At 41.9% G+C, this 20,000-nt stretch overlaps 1 protein-coding gene across 13 annotated transcripts in view; it reads left to right on the plus strand.

The window, feature by feature from the left end:
• The window catches only part of LOC106877929 (homeobox protein cut-like 1), a 301,609-nt gene that overhangs the window by 172,007 nt on the left and 109,602 nt on the right, over positions 1 to 20,000 (plus strand). For all 13 annotated transcript variants that reach the window (XM_089346233.1, XM_089346234.1, XM_089346240.1 and 10 more), the window contains one exon: positions 587 to 724. In XM_089346233.1, the coding sequence (XP_089202359.1) occupies positions 587 to 724 (138 nt within the window). The remainder of the gene's footprint in view (positions 1 to 586; positions 725 to 20,000) is intronic.

The following is a 20,000-nucleotide window of genomic DNA, read 5'->3' on the forward strand; positions in this document are numbered from 1 at the left end:
TGGAAAGCGGACGTTAAACGATGATGATGATGATGTATATACACATTCACACATTTTTATATACATAATGTGTATATGCGTATAATCAACATGTGTATATATATAGACTCGTATTATATACTTCGTTGGTGTGTTCTTCTCATTCTATTAGAGATTCTTAAAGGTTAAAACCATTTTGTCACATGACTTGTTGGAATTTCACTCTCATGTATGCACATTTGTGGATATGTGTGTGTGTGTGTGTGTGTATATTTTAATGTGGTTTTCTGGTGAATGTACTGTAAAGTCACTATCTTGGATGAGTGTATATGTATGTATGTATGAGTGTGTGTGTATGTAATATGTGTGTATGTGTGTTTACACACTCAGAGGCATGGCTGTGTAGGTAAGAGATGTACTTCTCAGCCACATGGCTGGAGGTTCAGTCTCACTGCATATGACCTTGGGCAAATATTATATAACCCCGTGGGTGGATTTTTCTTTTTTTTTAAAGAAAACAGAAGGAATCCTTTTGTGTTTGTGTGAAGCACTCTTTAAATGCATTCAACAGTAGGTTATTAAGTTCTGTTCTTTCTTTGTTCTGCAGATCCAGTACCGTGTCTTGAACATGGCATAGTCCTTCAGCAGAAAGTGCAGCATGTTGAAAATATAGAGATTGAAAATGAGGAATTACGGGAAACCTTGAAGGATTACAATCAAGACTTTACTGAGCCTAAACTCCAGGGTAAGGCACCTACCTACCTACCTTTCTCCGTGTCTGTCTGTCTGTCTTTGATCTCTTGTTATTGTTGCTGTTGTCTTTCTTGTACATATATTCATCCATCCATTTTATTATATCTGTCTGTCTGTGTGTCACCAGTCTGCACCAAGAACAATTTTTTTTTCAGTATTATTTTGGAAATATTTGATGTTTCAATTTCTGTTACCTTGCTTTATATAATGCGGTGGCCACGTGCATGTGTGATGTGAAGACCAATTCAAATTGACACCCAGTAACAAAAGGGGTGGGCATCCCCTGTCTGAACTATCTGTAATAAACTGCCCTCACCAGAGTATACATGTGTGGAGGGTCATGGAGAGATTTGCATTTTATTTTTTATCCTATGTTTGCAGCATCTTTTTTGTCTAAGGCAGTCTTACTCAACCATTTGTTTTTTTTTTTACCTTTGAACCCCCGTTGATTCCTTTTTTTATTCTTCTAGGTCCCCACATCTATCCCCATGTTTATAAGGAATTGCGTAGAAAAAAAAAAAAATTGTTTGTTGTTAACACAACGTTTCGGCTGATCTGCTTGGCGGCCTTCATCAGGTGTCCTGGGGAGATTTCAAACCTGGGTTCGAAATTTCCCCGAGACACCTGATGAAGGCTGGAGGGTATATCAGCCGAAACGTTGTGTGAACAAATAAACAAGACAAGGACAAATATCCGTCAAATGTAAATAATGTACAGAACTCTTCATCTCTCGGATATAGAACTGTATAATCTATATTCGACAGGGTGACTAGAGTACAATGTCATAGTGACCTAAATTTCACTAGGTCACTTGCCGCAGTGTTGTAATGACCACTTTCAGACTTGGTGCTATGTCATTCTGACCTACATTTAACTGGGTGACTTTGTACGATGTCGTTATGACCTACTTCATGTCAGATGATTCACTGCATTGTTATGCTGACCTACTTGTGACTGGGTGACTTGGTGCAATGTCATAGTGACCTGCTTCAATGTAAGTAGTTCAGAGCAGTGGCCTGCTGACCTACTTATGACTGGGTGACCTGGTGCAATTGTCATGCTGACCTACTTTAGAGTAGGTGACTTGGAGCAATTGCCTCTTGACCTACTTGTGACTGGGTGAAATGTCATAGTGACCTGCTTTAGTGTAGGTAGCTCAGAGCAATTGGCTTGCTGACCTACTTAAGACTGGGTGAACTGGAGCAATGTCATGTTGACCTATTTTAGAGGAGGCAGCTCAGCAATTGCCTCCTGACCTACTTGTAACTAGGTGACTTGGTGCAGTGTTACGGTGACCTACTTTTGACTGGGTTACCTACATTTGAGTAGACTTGCTGAAGTGCTTTACTCAAGGACACAACGCATTGTCCCCTCTGGGAATTGAAACCATGATTTTGTGGTTGTGAGTGCAACAACCTAACCACTAAGCCACACACACACACACACACACACACGCGCGCACACACACTCACACGCGCTCAAACCAGCCTGTGTAATGGCGTTAAAATGATCAACCATGTTTTCTCCAAAACTATTTGGCCCTCCAATATCTTCATACCTTTAATTTTTCCTTGCCAGCATGGGTTAGAGGGATTGTCACAGCCTTATTTGGAGTCTTTGATCCCCTAAATAATTCTTCTGTATTACTTCTACAGCTGGGTGCTCTTCCTAGCACCACCACATTATAAAGTGTTTGTTACTTCCCTCTGTGCCACAAGGCACTTAAGGCTGCAACACGATCTCTCCAACCAGCTCTGTTTTCTGCCCCTGTTCTCGGTCACATTCCAGCTTCTCTACCCTTCTCATCTCCTTTCTTTATTATTGGCCCTTTGCTCTGTACCTTTTAGGGTACCCTGCTGCTCTTTTCCCTTCAGAATTGCCTGATCCAATTCCAGCGTCTGCGTCTTATTTCCCTCCTGCCCCTGTCGATGCCCCTCGTCGTCTCAGTTGTATCGTGTCAAACCTTTTGCAGCCCCACTTGATGTTGAGTGTTCTCCTTAAACATATGAATTCGAAGTCGTCCATTGTTTCCCCCCCCCCCCCTTTCATTTTTGTCACTTCTCAGTTTTCACAGCCCTACACCGTCACTTCTAACATTAGTGCACTCGGTGTGTTTTGTCACGATGCCAGTGGAGGCACAATGGCCCAATGGTTAGGGCAGCGGACTCGCGGTCATAGGATCGCAGTTTCAATTCCCTAACCGGGCATTGTGAGTGTTTATTGAGCGAAAACACCTAGAGTTCCTAAGATTCAGTTGAATTAGTTACTTAAACTGAGGCACCTTGCTAGTTCGGTATAATCTGCAGACCCCCAACAATATTATTTGAATATGAAATATCAAGACTCCATGTAGGGGTCTTTGTACCTAATATTCCTGTCATGTGTGCAGACAACGCAACCCAGCTAAGTGAAGATATCTGAAGATATTGTTGTAATTAATAAATTCACACCTGCACATCTTTGCTACTTATATATATATATATATGACTACCAAATCCACTCGCAAGGCTTTGGTCGGCTTGGGGCTATAGTAGAAGACACTTACCCAAGGTGTCATGCAGTGGGACTGAACCCGGAACCATGTTGGTTGAGAAGTGTTCTTCTTACCACACAGCCATGCTGTGCCTCTGTTAAAAGACATGTGTACAAGGTTGCTGTACAGTGGGATTGAACCTCTGCATGCACATTGTTAGAAAGCAGGCTTCCGAAGCAGACAACCCCTGCCTGCACCTATTCTAACCATTCCCGCTCTGCTTTCCCCTGCTGCAGGGTCCCATGGAAGTCAAAACCCCGAAGGCAGATCTCGTTCTGCAAGCCTAATAACTGTTTATCTTTTCTTAGAAATTGACATCCATTAATGAGCAAGCGTTTCCCCCCCCCCCCCCCTCTCCACCGATACTGAAATTACAAAAGGACAGGAAGCTTCCAATAATTATCATTAAGTAAATAAACAATGAGAAGTCAGGGAGGGTGGGAGTGGGGGAGTGTATCGAGATTCTATAAACCTTCCTGTTTAATAACAGTCGCTTGAATCACCGAGAGAGTCTTTTAGCTTTTTTTTTATTTAATTTTTGGTTCCTGTGTATGTTATACTTGTTTCAGTCATTAGAGTGTGGCCACGCTGGGGCACTGCCTCGAACAGTTTTCAGTTGAGTGAAGTGAAATTTTCAATTAGTCTATCGTTGTTCTTTATTGTAGTCCCAGGCTGGCCAAAGCCTTGTGTGTGTGTCTGTTGGTCCCTGACACCACCACCACCACCACCGCCACCCTTTAAGAACAAGTGTTGGTTTATTTACAACCCTGTAACGTAGCGGTACAGCAAAAGGGGCTGATTGAATAACTACGAAATAAGGATGTAAACGCACCAACACCAGTTGTAAAGCAGTGCTGCGTGGGTGGGTGGGGGGGGGTCAAACACAAGTACAAAGGCAAACACATATGGATACATGCATATATGGGGCTTCTTTCAGTTTCCGCCTACCAAATCTACTCACAAGGACATTGGTCGGCCCACAGCTATAGTAGAAGAAACTTGCCCAAGGTGCCACACAGCCACGCTTGCACCTACATATATGTATGTATGTATGTATGTATATATATATATATATATATATATATATATACATACATGCATACCATTTTTCACTGCTTTAATTATACATACAGCAGACGTATACTTTTCCACCTTTATTTATTTCAAAGATATATACACCTTGTTCTGTTTGTAATGTGTTTATAGGTTGGTATGTATTTCTGTAGGTATATATATATATATATTGTTGTATATATTATGTTGGTCAGCGTGTGTGTGTGTGTGTGCATGTCAGTATGTGTAAATATGGGGTGGTATATGTACATTGATGTGCGTATGTGTGTTTAGTGATATATATATATATGTGTGTGTATTTGTATGATGTTGCAGTATGTGTGTATGTAGAGTGGTGTATACGTGTGTTGCAAGTTGTTTATATGTGTGCATAGCAGTATGTAAATGTAAGGGTGTGAGTATGTATGGTAATGTATGCGTGTATTAAGTTGGTGTGTGTCTATGTAGCATGATGTGCGTTTCTGTGTGTGTGTGTGGTGTGATGTGTGTGTATGTTATTTTGCATAAATTGTTATTCTGTCATTCATGTGTGTGTGTGTGTGTGTGTACACGTGTGTATGGGGTGTTGTTAAATAAACACTAATTGGTCCCCACCCCCACCCCTATCACCACCAGTCGATTCCCAACCCCCCTACACACACACACACACACCCTGTGTCTTGAGTTGAATGAAGTTTTAAGAAGGTTAGCAAGGTATGAAGCAGAACAGGTGGGGTTTGGTGGGTATGGATGTTATATAGTGTTGATGTTTGGGGAGGGGTGGGGAAGGCGCAAGTAGGAAGAGGAGAAAGACTAAGAGCAAGGGCGGGGGGGGGGGTTGATGTCTGTTGATGTAACAGCCTCTTGCTCACTTCCATCATGTTTACAGTTTCATGTGTATATATATATATTGTTTTATTCTTTTACTTGTTTCAGTCAATTTGACTGTGTGGCCATGCTGGAGCACCGCTTTTAGTCGAGCAAATCGACCCCAGGACTTATTCTTTGTAAGCCTAGTACTTATTCTATCGGTCTCTTTTTGCCGAACTGCTAAGTGACGGAAGCATAAACACACCACCATCGGTTGTCAAGCAATGCTAGAAGGACAAACACAGACACACACACACACACACACACATACACACACACACACACATATATATATATATATATATATATATATATATATATATATATATATACATATATACGACGGGCTTCTTTCAGTTTCCGTCTACCAAATCCACTCACAAGGCTTTGGTCGGACCTAGGCTACAGTAGAAGACACTTGCCCAAGGTGCCATGCAGTGGGACTGAACCCAGAACCATGTGGTTGGGAAACGAGCTTCTTACCGCACAGCCATGCCTGATATATATTTTTTATCTTGCTTCATTCACCCATTCTCTAACATGTAGCCTGTCTCTTTACTACTACTACTACTGCTGCTGCTGCTGCTAAAAGTCATAAAAGTAGTAGTAGTAGTAGTAGTCGTCTTAGTGGTTGACATGACTCCTTTAAATCCAAGGTCTGTTATCAATCCAGTCATGACCACCCTCTCTTATCAGGTAGTATGCAGAACTACATTACCTTACAAGATGTTGTTTCGGGGTTGGATGGGAAGGTGTCTTTTTTTTTTTGCAGGGTGGGGGGATAGGTGGGGGGGAGTGTGCCGCCCTACCCCCACCCCCGCTTACTGTGTCTGTCTGCCCTACCCGACCACCACCAATTCCCCACTCCTGTATCTCTACCCCTATCACTATTCCACCACTGTCAGCATCTTAGGCGTGTGTAAATATATATAAGTTGTGTGTGTGTGTATATATATATATATATATATATATATATATATATATATATATTCATTCATTCATTTTTCTATGCCAGCACTGTGTGTGTATGTGTATGTACACACATACATACATACATACATACAAACATGTAGCTGTGTCACCTACCCCACTTCCATCTCCCTCACAACCGTAATTCCTTCAACCGTATCACTTAGTTGTCATCACCACCACCACTACGCACGTATCTGTGTATGTATGTATATATATATATATATATATATATATATATACCCGTACACATATACACACCCATGGTGAAGTTGTGATTTTCCGATAAGAGATTCTTGTGATAAAATTAGTGTGGTGAAATATAGGTTGCTATACCCACATACACACACAGCATGCATATAGAATACACCCATGATGCACTCACATACAAACATCTACCCCTGATATGTGTGCACCCATCTAAGAAACATTTCCGTCTCTTCCCCCCACTCCATCACTTTCTGCCCTCCCCACCTCTCTCTCTCTCTCTCCACCCATTCACTCATTGTGGTCAGTGTGTCACCAATTGCCATTGGAGTCCTTCCAATAAATAGCTTTTGTCCTCAATGAAGCTTTGGTAATTATTACAAGGCTTTGTGTGTGTGTGTTCTGGCATGAGAATTTAAAGACCAGTGGCTCCAAACCATTTTCATTATCTGGGTCCAATCCAAAACCTGGATTTTTCTTTTAGGGAGCCCTGCACTTAAGTAAGTAAGTAAAGGGCAAGTTAATTAAAGTTAAATGTTTATATTAATTAATATTTATGGAGAAATATACGCGGTTGTTGGAGCTGTGGTTGTGAACCACTAATCTAGGCTCATTAAATGTAGTGTCCGACCTCTAAATGGCAATGTGTGGGGGGAGGGGTATCTAGATTCATATAGGCATAGCCCCTATGGTGGTGACATTCATTTACAAGCATCATACGAAGTTAAGGCAATAAAAGGGTGACACACAGACACACACCCATATTAAATTATACGTGTATAAAGTACGGCACCATGTGAAAATACTTGTACTGAAGCCACATACACGGCATCCATGCTGGTGCCATGTCAAAAGCAACCATGCTGGCCCCACAAAGAAAGCACCTATGCTGGCCCCACATAGAAAGCATTGATGCTGGCCCCACATAGAAAGCATTGATGCTGGCCCCACATAGAAAGCATTGATGCTGGCCCCACATAGGAAGCAGCCATGCTGGCCCCACATAGAAAACGTCCATACTGGTGTCACGTGAAAAGCACCCATGCTGGCCCCACAAAGAAAGCGTCTATATTGGTGCCATGTGAAAAGCATCCTTGCCGATGCCACATAGAAAGCCCCTGTGCTGGTCCCTCACACCTACCTTACAATGTCATCCTAGATGTTAAACAGTTGTATTGTTGGAATCTTGAAACTACAAGTTAATGCATAAATTAATTCAAAACAATGTGAATAAATAAGTAATGCATTCGAAAGAGTAATCAGAATGCTTGAGGATTAACCCCTTCGTTACCAAACCGGCTGAAACCAGTTCTGGGCTCTGAGTACAAATGTCTTGTTTTCTGGCCAGGCAGGAGCCTGTGCCATGCTTCTGTGTCTGTTTTGGCATGGTTTTTACGGCTGGATGTCCTTCCTAACACCAACCGCCCCCGCAGAGTAGAGTCAGTGCTTTTTATGTGGCACCAGCACCGAACAGGGTCACCAAATAACTTGGAAGACAAGGAATTCTGAGAGGGGACGAGGGCATGTGAAGAAAATATAAGTCCTCTGGTTGATTCGTTTGATTAAAATTCTTCAAGGCAGTGCCCCAGTATGGCCACGGTATAATGACTGAAAACAGTTAAAAGATAAAAAGATAGATGCAGTGGCATTGCAGGGCAGGTATGACAGGCTAGATCTGGCTGGGTTGAACAGAAAACAGGTCAAGTATTTGGACCGGATCCGACCGGTTTAAATGCTAAATGGTGAAGAGAATAGAAAAAATTGATGAGTCCACCATTAAAGAAAATCTTGTCTTTTAGATTACTTTTGAAAAAAAGTTAGTATTCCAATTATTTTTTATGGTAATAACTAAGTCGATTAGAAGTAATTAGACGAGTTAATTTATGGTAAAACATTTGTGAATCATATTTTTTACTGATGGTTGGTCAGTGATTAAGTTGTCTGTTTGTTTTGGAGGCTATTTGAAGTAGCTTGACCACTTTTGAAACTTGTTTTTCGAACTGTGCTAAATATGAACGATGGCATTTCTTGGACTTGGTCAGGGTGGTGGTGGCGGTGGTGGTGGCGGTGGTGGCGGCGGTGGTGGCGGCAGTGGTGGCGGTGGTGGTGAGTGTTTGTTTTGCTTTTAATAAAGTTTAAATAAATGTGTGTGTGTGTAAGAAAGAGAGAGAGATAGATAGAGAGTTTGTGCTCATGTGTGTGTGCATGCATGTCTGTATGTGCGTTTCTGTGTATGTGTGTGTGTGTCCATGTGAGAGAGAGAGAGAGTTTGTGTGGGTGGGTGTTTATCCTTATGCGTTTGTGTATGTGTGTGTGTGTGTGTAAAAAAGAGAAAGATAGTTTGTGTGTATGCGTGTTTCTCTGTATGCATGTGTGTGCATCTTGCCAAAACTCGGACTCCATTCTCACACCATTGCTAACACAAACAACAACCACTTTACACTACGACACAACCAACACACCGCAACACTACCACCACCGACACAACGATCGCTTACACTACGACACAAACCGCAGCACCAACAATACCACTCCAGCACTACAACAGTGATTACCTCCGCAGATAATAAATAGGACAAGAATGCGCTGTAACAGAAGAGAGGAACAGTTTAACGACTACTACTACTACTGCTACTGCTGCTGCTGCTTGTTTTGTGTAATTTCCTTTAAATATTCTCATGATTCCAGTAGATATGACCCACAACTATTAGTCAACCACCACCAACACCACCACCACTACTGCTATTACTACTACTACTTCTGATCATCCAGATGTTGTTGTTGTTGTTGTTGTTCCAAATTGGTTTGGAGCCAGCAGGAATCAAAGACAGTTGTTGTTTTGTTTTGTTTTGTTTTCTGTTTCTTTCTCTGTCTACATCTGCTGTCCTTCTTCTTCCAATTCTTCTTCTTCCAATTCTTCTTCTTCTTCTTCTTCTTCTTCTTCTTCTTCTTCTTCTTCTGCTGTCTCTTTCCATTTCTGTGACAAACGCTGCTGCCACCGCTGCCACCTTCGCCGCCCTCTTCACCCACCTCACCGCAATCATCATCATCATCGCCATCATCTTCGTCCTCATCCTTGTCCTCACCCTTATCACTTGCCATCATTGGCTCCTCGTCACCGCCGCCGCCACCACCACCAACATCATCATCATCACTGCATCCTAATTACCACACCATCGCCATCACTGCCGCCGCCGCTGCCGCAGCCACCACCACCAACCACCACCACCACCACCACCACCATCATCATCATCATCCATAGCCTGTCATCCTACTTTTTATCGCATCACCATCATCACTATAATCCTAACCACCATCGTCGTCTTCGTCATTACTGCTGTCCCATTTCTCACCACCACCACCACCACCACCACCACCACCACCGCCGTCATCATCACCATCATCATCATCATCGTCAATAAACTTAATAGAAAAAATAGATGTTTGTTTGGTTAACTTTTGTTTTGGCATTGTTTGATTTTAGTTTAATATACCAACAGGAGAAGAAGAGCCCTCTCTAGCCATGTTCTTGTGCAGACCCTAGTAGCCATGATTTACTGGGGATTTGTCCAGAAGTATATCTATGTTGAGTGGTGGTGGGGGCGATATTCTCCTATCTTTCGTCGTCGCCATTGGCAACGAAATTAATGGAGGTTAGCAATTGGTGTTGCTTTTTAACTTTTCGTTTTTTTGGGGGTGGTAGCAGTATACCCGAAGTTACCTCCCCTAGTCCTGAATTTCCCCAGACATTCACCAGTCCAGGCTGTTTTGTTTGAGGGGGTGGGGGGCAACCTTCGTAGTTGGAAGCTGCCAGGGTCCAACCCCTCGATCCATCTGGTCAGCCACCAATCTGCTGGGTCGACAACTCATCCGCTGAGTTAGTCACTAATCAGCTAGGTCTGTATTTCTCGACCCTTTTTTTTTTTTTTTTAGGTTCTTATGATACTCATGTTATAAGGAGCAGGAGTGGCTGTTGGGTAAGTAGCTTGCTTACCAACCACACGGTTCTGGGTTCAATCCCACTGCGTGGCACCTTGGGCAAGTGTCTTCTACTATAGCCTCGGGCTGACCAAAGCCTTGTGAGTGGATTTGGTAGACGGAAACTGAAAGAAGCCCGTTGTATATATGTATATATATATATATATATATATATATATATATATATATATATATATATATATATATATATATATAAAAATGAGAATGTGTGTCTGTCTGTCTGTCTGTCTGTCTGTCTGTGTGAATCCCTAAAACTCGAGAACTACAGAACCAATTTCATTCAAATTTTACACATGCCGTGTGTGTATTTATATATATATGTGTGTGTGTGTTTGTCCCTCCAACATTGCTTGACAACCGATGCTGGTGTGTTTACGTCCCCGTCACTTAGCGGTTTGGCAAAAGAGACCGATAGAATAAGTGGTCGATGCCAGCTCCTCTGGGCCCTGTGCCTGTGGCATGTAAAAAGCGCCCACTACACTCTTGGAGTGGTTGGCGTTAGGAACGGCATTCAAAGAATAAGTCCTGGGGTTGATTTCTTTGACTAAAATCCTTTAAGGCAGTGCTCTGAGGTTGATTACATCAACCCCCAGTATTCAACTGGCACTTATTTTATCAACCCCCACCAAAAGGATGAAAGGCAAAATCGACCTTGGCAGGATTTGAACTCAGAACGTAAAGATATGCATGAAATATCGCTAAACATCTTGCCTGGTGCCGTAATGATTCTATTAGCTTGCTGCTTTATGTTATCACAGACATTTACTGTAAAACCTCAGAATGGAAAGGGACCAAGTACAGAGCCTTGAAGGGCTGTTCTATAGACAGGTGACAGATCATAGAATTGTCAAGGTGTGGGTGACTCGGATGGGTCTCCTCGTTAGGGCACCTCAACACACACACACACACACATCACTGCCGTCCCATAGCTATTCCTTGGTGTCAAATCCACTTTTAGTGTCCAGGGCAATGACACATACTGTGGGTGGGTGGGGGTGGGGCATGATGTTGTATGGGGAATAGCCTTTAGCCTCAGGTAATATGAAGATTATTGGGGCTGGAGGTGGTGTGGTGGCAGTGGGAGGGTCGGGACATTACTATATCGCATGCAGTTCTGTTGCTGCTATTATACTACGAAAACGTCCCTCTCCCACCATGACATTCCATTGGGATATTGTGTTATGCAATGTGTGTGTGTGTGTGTGTGTACGTACCACCACGCTTATATTGATGTTGCTGTCTTGGTAAAGTGTGTGGGGGTGGATGGGGGGAGGTCTCATTCATTCCAGCTCTCTGTGTATCTTGCTGTCTTTTTCTGGACATGTGTGTGTTTGTGTGTGTGTGTGTGTGTGTGTATAAATATATATATATATATATATATATATATTTACACACACACACATACACACCTACATGCACATATTTACATATATACATAGAGAAACACACGCACACACATAGATAGACGTACGTGCATGTACAGACACAAACACGCACACAAACACACCCTTACACGTATACACACTAAAAAAAAAAAAAAAAAAACCCAAAAAGGCCTCTATAGCCGCCAGGTAATTTGCATTTCAGCTGACCTGAGCCTGTGTTTTCATTGGTTATTTAATAAGTCTATGTCTGTGTGTGTGTATGCGTGCGTGTGTGTGTGTGTCTGTGTGTGTGTGTGTGTGTGTGTGTGTGTGTGTGCCAGTGTACTTCCTACCGCAGAAATACCAAAAACAGTTCACAGAACAAATACAGCTGTCATAACTTGTCTTTAGGGCTTGTATTTATCTTACTACTACTACTACTACTACTACTACTACTACTACTACCAGCACTACCACCACTACTACTACTACTACCACCACCACTACTACTACTACTACTACTACCACCGCCACTACCACCACTACTACTACTACTACTACTACCACCACCACTACTACTACTACCACTACTACTACTACTACTACTACCACCACCACTACCACCACTACTACTACTACTACTACTACTACCACTACTACTACTACCACCACCACCACTACTACTACTACTACTACTACTACTACCACTACCACTACCACCACTACTACTACTACTACCACCACCACTGCTACTAGTTATCCTTTTTTCTCCAGTTTTTCTTCCTTTTCTTCCCCCTTCGTCTTCTTCTTTGTCTTCATCTTTTGTGTTTTTTTTTTGTCTTTTTCTTCGTTTTCTTCTTTTTTCTTCTTCTTCTCCCGCTCCACTTCCTCCTCCTCCTCCTCCTCCTCCTCGTCACTGCATCATCATCAAACGCAATTTACACCTCGCACCGCTACCATTCTTCCTATCCTCCCGCCGTCCCCCCCCCGCCCCCCCCCGCCGCCTGCATTCCATCACTATCCATTGCCTGAATTGTACGCCACCGCCACCGCCACCTGTCTCTTCCCTGCTCTGTAAACTGCTGGAGGGAGTGGGGGGGGGGCTTCCACGTGATCAATCGGTGCGTCAGAAATCGCAGCTAAAACTCCCTCGATCCTGCCCCCAGCAGCACATTCCTCTGTTCATCAAAAAAAACAGGATAAGGAAACAGCGGATAAGTTTATCTCGGATCATACTCCCTGGCGGTCGTTGACTGTGCACAGGTATGGCTGTGCAGTAGGAAATTTGCGTCCCAACTATCTGGTTCTGAGTTCAGTCCCACCGTGCAACACCTTGGGACAAGAGCTATGAGCCGACTAAAGTCTTGTGAGTGTATTTGGTAGGTGGAAACTAAAAGAAGCTTGTGTGTGTGTGTGTGCACGCGTACTTATTTTGTTGATCCTACTGACTACTGGAACAGTATCCAGTTCTGTGTTTTAGAAATGTTTTTTACATTGGTCCTCAACAGAAAAAAAATGTGTGTCAGTATGCATGGGACTTGAAACCACAACTCTTATATTTGCGATAAGTGTGTTAACCATTACGCCAACCTAACCCACTCTCTTGTTTCTGTTAGATTTAAGAGCTATAATTTCATAGAGTTGCGACTAAAACCGTTTAAGGCAGTACTCCAGCATGGCTACAGTCAAATGAGTGAAACATGTAATAGAGTATATGCGTGTTTGTCTTTGTGTTCATTCCCGATCATTTTTTGACAACCAGTGTTGGTTTGTTTAGGTCTCTAGCTTAACAGTTCAGCTAAAGAGACCAATGGAATAAGTACTAGGCTTTGAAAAAAAAAAAAAAATGGAGTTTTGTGTGGTTCGATTTCTTCAACTAAACCCTTCAAAGTGGTGCCCCCAGCATGGCTGCAGTCCAATGACTGAAACCAGCAAAAAAGACAAGCGCTAAAAGTGACCTCTTCTTCACTGTACCCCACCCCCCACCCCCATCCCCATCCCCATCACATCTATTTACATGAGACACTTATGCTCACCCCCACCACCACCACCACCTCCAATGCCATACTGACATCTCCTGTTTAAACCTGTTGCGCATACTTGCATCTCCTGCTCTGGGTATGGACTCTCCCATCTCTGAGGTATCTGTTTACATTAAAATGGACTGGCCCATGTCATTTGAATTGAATATTTGTAAAGAGGTTTCCTTGACAAATATTCTAATGATACTCCTTGATGCATACATTATGTGTGTGTGTGTGTGTATATATATATATATATATATATATATATATATATAGTTATATATATGTATGTATCTATTATACGTAGCTGTGTGGTTAAGAAGCTTGCTTCCCAACCTCAGGATTTCAATTTCAATCCCACTGTGTTCCATCTAAGGCAAGTGTTTTTCTACCATTGCCTCAAGCTGGCCAAAAACCTTGTCAGTTGATTTGGCAGATGGAAACTAAAAAAAGCACATCATATGTGTGTGTGTGTGTGTCTGCATTTTTTGTGTCTCCTTGTCTTGGCATTATGTGATAGCTGTAAATGAGTGTCCCTGTTATACAAGCAGTGTCATTCATTTCCAGTGTTTTGTCGGAACCTGTCTGGCCATGAGGGATCCAGCTACTGAAAATCTGCAACTGTAAACTTCATCTAACCCATGCCAGCTTGGAAAAGTGGACGTTAAGATGACGATAAAACAGAACCCCGAAGAGACAAGACAGGTGTTGGTCTACAATAGCAAGGTTTGTTGTATTCAGTAAAAAACACGAAAGGAATATAATGGACTTACTGTGAGGAGGGAGGCACATGGCCTAGTGGTTAGAGCAGTGAATTCGTGGTCAAGGAATCAAGGGTTCGAATCTCAGACCGGGCGATGTGTGTGTGTTAATGAGCGAAACACCTAAGCTCCACATGGCTCCGGCAGAAGGTAACGACAGACTTCTGATGACTCTTTCTTCCTGCATCTAACAGCTCACCTGAGATGGACTGGTGTCCCATCCAGGTGGGGAACCAACATGCCAATGAAACCGAGAAACCAGCCCTTATGAGCCAGAACTGTGAGAAGAAGACAATGTGGGCACTGGTCACATACTTTTGTCCATGCTGACCATTGACTGAAATGATGGCTAATTCTTTGTTAACTGTTGACCACATAAGACCATACAAGGCTATAACTCTGTCCAAGTGACTACACAACTCTATCGCTTTGTCCAGATAGAGAATTGGCCACACAATGCCATAGTTCTGTCCAAACATAACTGACCACACAATACTACCACAGTCCAAACACATAAATGACCACATAGCACTGTCTAGTTATACAGCTGATCACAGCTCTGTTCTTGACCATACAAGTCAATGGCTCTGTCTATTTATATGAATGACCACAACGCTATAGTACTGTCCAAACGTTCAACTGACCACACAGCACTATAGCTCTGTCCAATAATACAAGTGACTACCCAACACTGCAGCTCTGTCCAAACTCAGCTGACCACACAACTCTATAACCCTATCCAGTCCATACACTTGACCACACAGCACTATAGCTATGTCTAATAATACAAGTGACTACCCAACACTATAGCTCTGTCCAAACTCAGCTGACCACACAACTCTATAACCCTATCCAGTCCATACACTTGACCACACTGGACTATAGCTTTGTCCAGTTATACAAATGACCACAGCACACTACAGCTATGTCATCACAACAAGCTACAATGCTATTAAGATACTGACCACGGTATAATCACTCCTGGACTCTGTCTCCTGAGGTAAACTGACCATGCTACATCATAATGTACTGGTAATAGGTCAACATCACTGCCAAATATGACACCATCTTCAACTGACCAATGAACAACTACCACCGCCACCACTTCAAAACCTACAGCTGACCTGATGACATAACTCGGGTTTGATGTGAGTCTGAAGTAGAAATGCACTTGAGTGGAGTAGTGATGGGCGAGGGAGGAAAGAGGATCAAAGGGAAACAGAGAAGGGTGGTGGAATGATGGCGGTATACCGCTGTGGTAGCACGTGCAGGCTGGTGTTTGTGCTGTAGTGGTAGCACTGGTGTGATATTAGTAGTGGTATGGTTCTGTAATGGTAGTGCTGTGGTACTGTCCCTGTTGAGAACTTTTGGCATAGAGGAACAGATGATATTGAAGATACAGCGGGCGAAGGGGGGAGGTGAGACAGATGTCCACTTCAGTCACAAGTGCACCTGTCTGTCATGAATGTCCACTTCATTGACCACTGTCCGTTTCCTTCGTCAGTGTGTCCACCTCATTTGCAAATGTCCACCTCTGTCACAACTGTCCGTGTCCCGTCCCTCAGTCGCCACCGTCCACCTTGATCAATAACAATGACCTCTTAAGCTGTTCAGTGCAACAATTGTTTCCAGAAAGTACAGGTCTTTGTCTGTCTGTCTGTCTCTCTGTCTGTTCCTCAATGTGTGTGTGTGTGTGTATATGTATGTGTGCGTATATGTATATATATGTGCGAACACAGTGGGGGTAGTAGTAGTAGTAGATGTTATCCTTGAAGGGAAGGGGAGGAGAGGTGGGCGTTTCTTGTCCGGGGTGGGGAAGGCAGGGGGGTACTTTAGCTGTTGGTATTCATGGTGGTGGCGGTGGTGGTATTGGCACAGCCACCAAGCATGTGGGTAGGGTGAGGTGGCTGTCATTTGGTGGCCTACTCATGCATATTGGAGACTGTGTATTCTGTATTCAGCAGTGACTTTATGAGGGCGGGGGCTAGTGGCACTACGTGCATGCGGTACGTATGGACGGTTGGGCCCCACCCCTCGATCTCTCTCCTCCTATTAAATTTACATTAAATCTAATTAATCACTATAGAACTTATTTCCTTTCATTAAGTGCCAAAAAAAAACATTTTGTGTTTTTTTTATATTTGTTTTTTTTTTTTGTTTTTTTCCTTCTGTCCAATGATTCATGACTTTAAAAAGAAAAAACTTTCCTAATTTGGCACTAACGAAGATTCAGTGTCTGGTGGTGGTGGTGGTGGTGGTGGTGGTTGTTGTTGTTCAGCTGCTGGTCAGTCCTGACCTAGCAAGCCTATGATCAAAAAGCATTCCAGCCGCGACCATCTCTTCTTATTGATAACCAGTGCTTGTTTGTTTACTTCTCCATAACTTAACAGTTCGGCAAAAGAGACTAACAGAGCAAGTACCAGACCTGAGAAAGTAAATACTAGGGGTCAATTTATTCAGCTGGACCCTTCAGGGTTGGTGCTCCAGCAAGGCCATGATCCAATGACTGATACAATTAAAAGAAATGTATATTTAGTGATTGTGTAGCTTTTTTCGGTGATTTTAAATTCTGTTGTACACACACACACACACACACATGCCGACCCTTTCTTTGGGACCCCAATCCTCTGATGAAGTCAAATGAGTATTATTAACCCTATAGTGTTTAATCTGGCCATGTCCAGCCCAGATATTCTGCCTGTTTCATGTCAAAACTGACCAGATCCAGCCTCTCACACCTACCCTATAATGTTATTCTAAAAATAAAACAATCACATCTTTGTAATCTCGAAGCTGCAAGATAATCCATGATTAATCCAAAACAACGTGAATAAATAAGCCATATATTTGACAGAGGAATCTGAATGCTAAAGGGTTAATGATGTACATCTTGTGTTTGGCATCTTCAAACCTGTTAGATTCTGGCCCTGTCCAAATTTGACCATGGTTGATTTCTTCTGGAGAGGGAGATGAAAAATTAATCCTAATCCAATGCTGGTCCTTTGATTATTGACCCCCGCTAAAAGGACGAGGTGTGAAGTTGGCCCTGGTGGGATTTGAACCGAGAATAACAGAACTAATACTATCCCCCCCCCCCCCGGGTTCTTAATAACTCTGTCAACTTGCGACCTTTTTTTTTTTTTTTTTTTACACTATGCTTCAATAACAAACTAAACTGGACAGTCATAGCCGGAACAAGTGCAATCTTTGATCATAGTTTTTGCTGGATCCTGTCTGCCCTGTGGCTATTAAACAATAATCAAACGAGAGCACACAGCCGTCCACTAAAGAGTGGAAGTCACAAGTGGGAAGACTTAAGAGAGCCCTGTTGTGAATTGTGTGCTTCATGCAGTTTAATGCCATGTATGTTTAAAATTGAATGGTGTGTATATATATATATATATATATATATATATGTATATATATATACATATATATATATATATATCTGTGTTTGTGCTTTACTGTAAAATTTCTGTAATTAGTCTCTCTTTCGGTCTCCCCCTCTCTCTTCATCTCTCTAATCATCACCTAAGGCTGACATTCCGTAAATCATCACCCGAGGCTGACAGTTACTTCTTTTGTCATTATCTCTGATTGTTTGCATTATATCATTGTCAGAAACATGGCAAAGTAGGTAGTTCACTGAAATATAATTGGTTTTGCTCCCCATATTAACGCCCACTTGATGCATGCATGTGTCTGTCTGTGTGCGGTGTCTTCTCTCTGCAAGTGTGTGTGTGTGTGTGTGTGTGTGTGTGTTTGTGTTTGTGTGAGAGAAGTTAAATCTATGTTTGTTTTTTTTTTGTTTCGTTTGTTTTTGTTTTTTTTCTTTCTCCAATCCTTTTCCAGTTTGAATCTGTAAGAACCGGCTTTGTGTGTTGGCATCAGTGTTGGTGGATCTCTTGTGATGATATTGCTGTAGTAGTTGTTTAGCCCTCGGTCAACCCCTGGCCCAGCATGCATACCTATCAAAGAAGTTATAGCAGTTACCATCTTTTTTTTTTTTTTTAATTCAGCCATAGTGCATCTAGGACTACATTATTGAATGTGTGCTCCTCTTGTTGTTTAACCCTAGGTGATCTCTGGTCAGGGAGGCCTATGATCAAAGAAGTTATAGCAGTTACCATCTTTTTTTTTTTTTTTTTTAATTCAGCCATAGTGCATCTAGGACTACATCATTGAATGTGTGCTTTTCTTCTTGTTTAGCCCTAGGCGGTCTCTGGCCGGTCAGGGAGGCCTATGATCAAAGATGTTATAGCAGTTGGCATCCTAGTTTTTTTTTTTTAAGACATTGTATATCTTGGACTACATTATCTAATGTTTTTATTATTGTTTAGCCTTAGGTGGTCCCTGCTCCAACAGGCCTATGATCAAAGATGTTTCAGCTTTGACCACCCTGTCTTTATACAAACAGAGTCTACCTAGGACTACATAATCTAATGTCTCCTTCCATTTTCTTGTTTAACCCCAGGACCACCCTAATCCAGCAGGCTTATGATCAAGGATGTTTCAGTTCTGACCATCCTATTTTTTATTGAGGCATTGTGTATCAAGGAGTACAGAGTCTGATGTATGTGATCTTCCTTGTTGTTTATTCCCATATATATATATATATATATATATATATATATATATATATATATATATATATATACATATATATATATATATAATTATGTGTATTTCTTCTATCTTAATGAATAAAAATTCTTCTGATAGAATAAATGGGTTAATAGAAACCAATGTAGCAAAGAACACAAAATAACTGTGGTTAGCTCCTGTTTTTAAGGCAGGAACTCCTTGAAATTTTGGGTATTTGAGTATATTTAAGAATTTAAGGATTGGAGAAAACGCATGTTATAATTGCATACTTTATTCTTACATATGTTTCAAAGGATTACAACCTGTGTGATCCATAGGGATCTTTGATATTAAAATTGTAACCTTCTCATCAGGGAAAGCATGGGAATCATCTTAAACGTAAGACATTATGACATCCTTTGAAACATATGTAGGAATAAAGTATGCAATTATAACATGCGTTTTCTCCAATCCTTAAATTCTTATATATATATATATATATATATATATATATATATATCATCATCATCGTTTAACGTCCGCTTTCCATGCTAGTATGGGTTAGACGATTTGACTGAGGACTGGTGAACCAGATGGCTACACCAGGCTCCAATCTGATTTGGCAGATATATATATATATGTATGTGTGTGTGTGTGTGTGGTCACTTATTTCTAACCCTTTATTCATATTCTAACCTATCTTCTCCTAGTAGAAATCCACCCCAACATAACTACCCCCAGCTCAGTTGAGGGACCGTGTTACCTATTTGGTGACCTCACTGTTACTGGCACGTAACAAGCACTCTGTGAAATGGTTGGCATTAGGAAGGGCATCCAGCCATAGAAACCAGGCATATATATATATATATATATACTGTAATTTTTGTATAATTATGTATTGTTA

This window comes from Octopus bimaculoides, chromosome 30 (genome assembly GCF_046866305.1).
Source record: "Octopus bimaculoides isolate indiv1 chromosome 30, ASM4686630v1, whole genome shotgun sequence".
Lineage (NCBI taxonomy): Eukaryota > Metazoa > Mollusca > Cephalopoda > Octopoda > Octopodidae > Octopus > Octopus bimaculoides.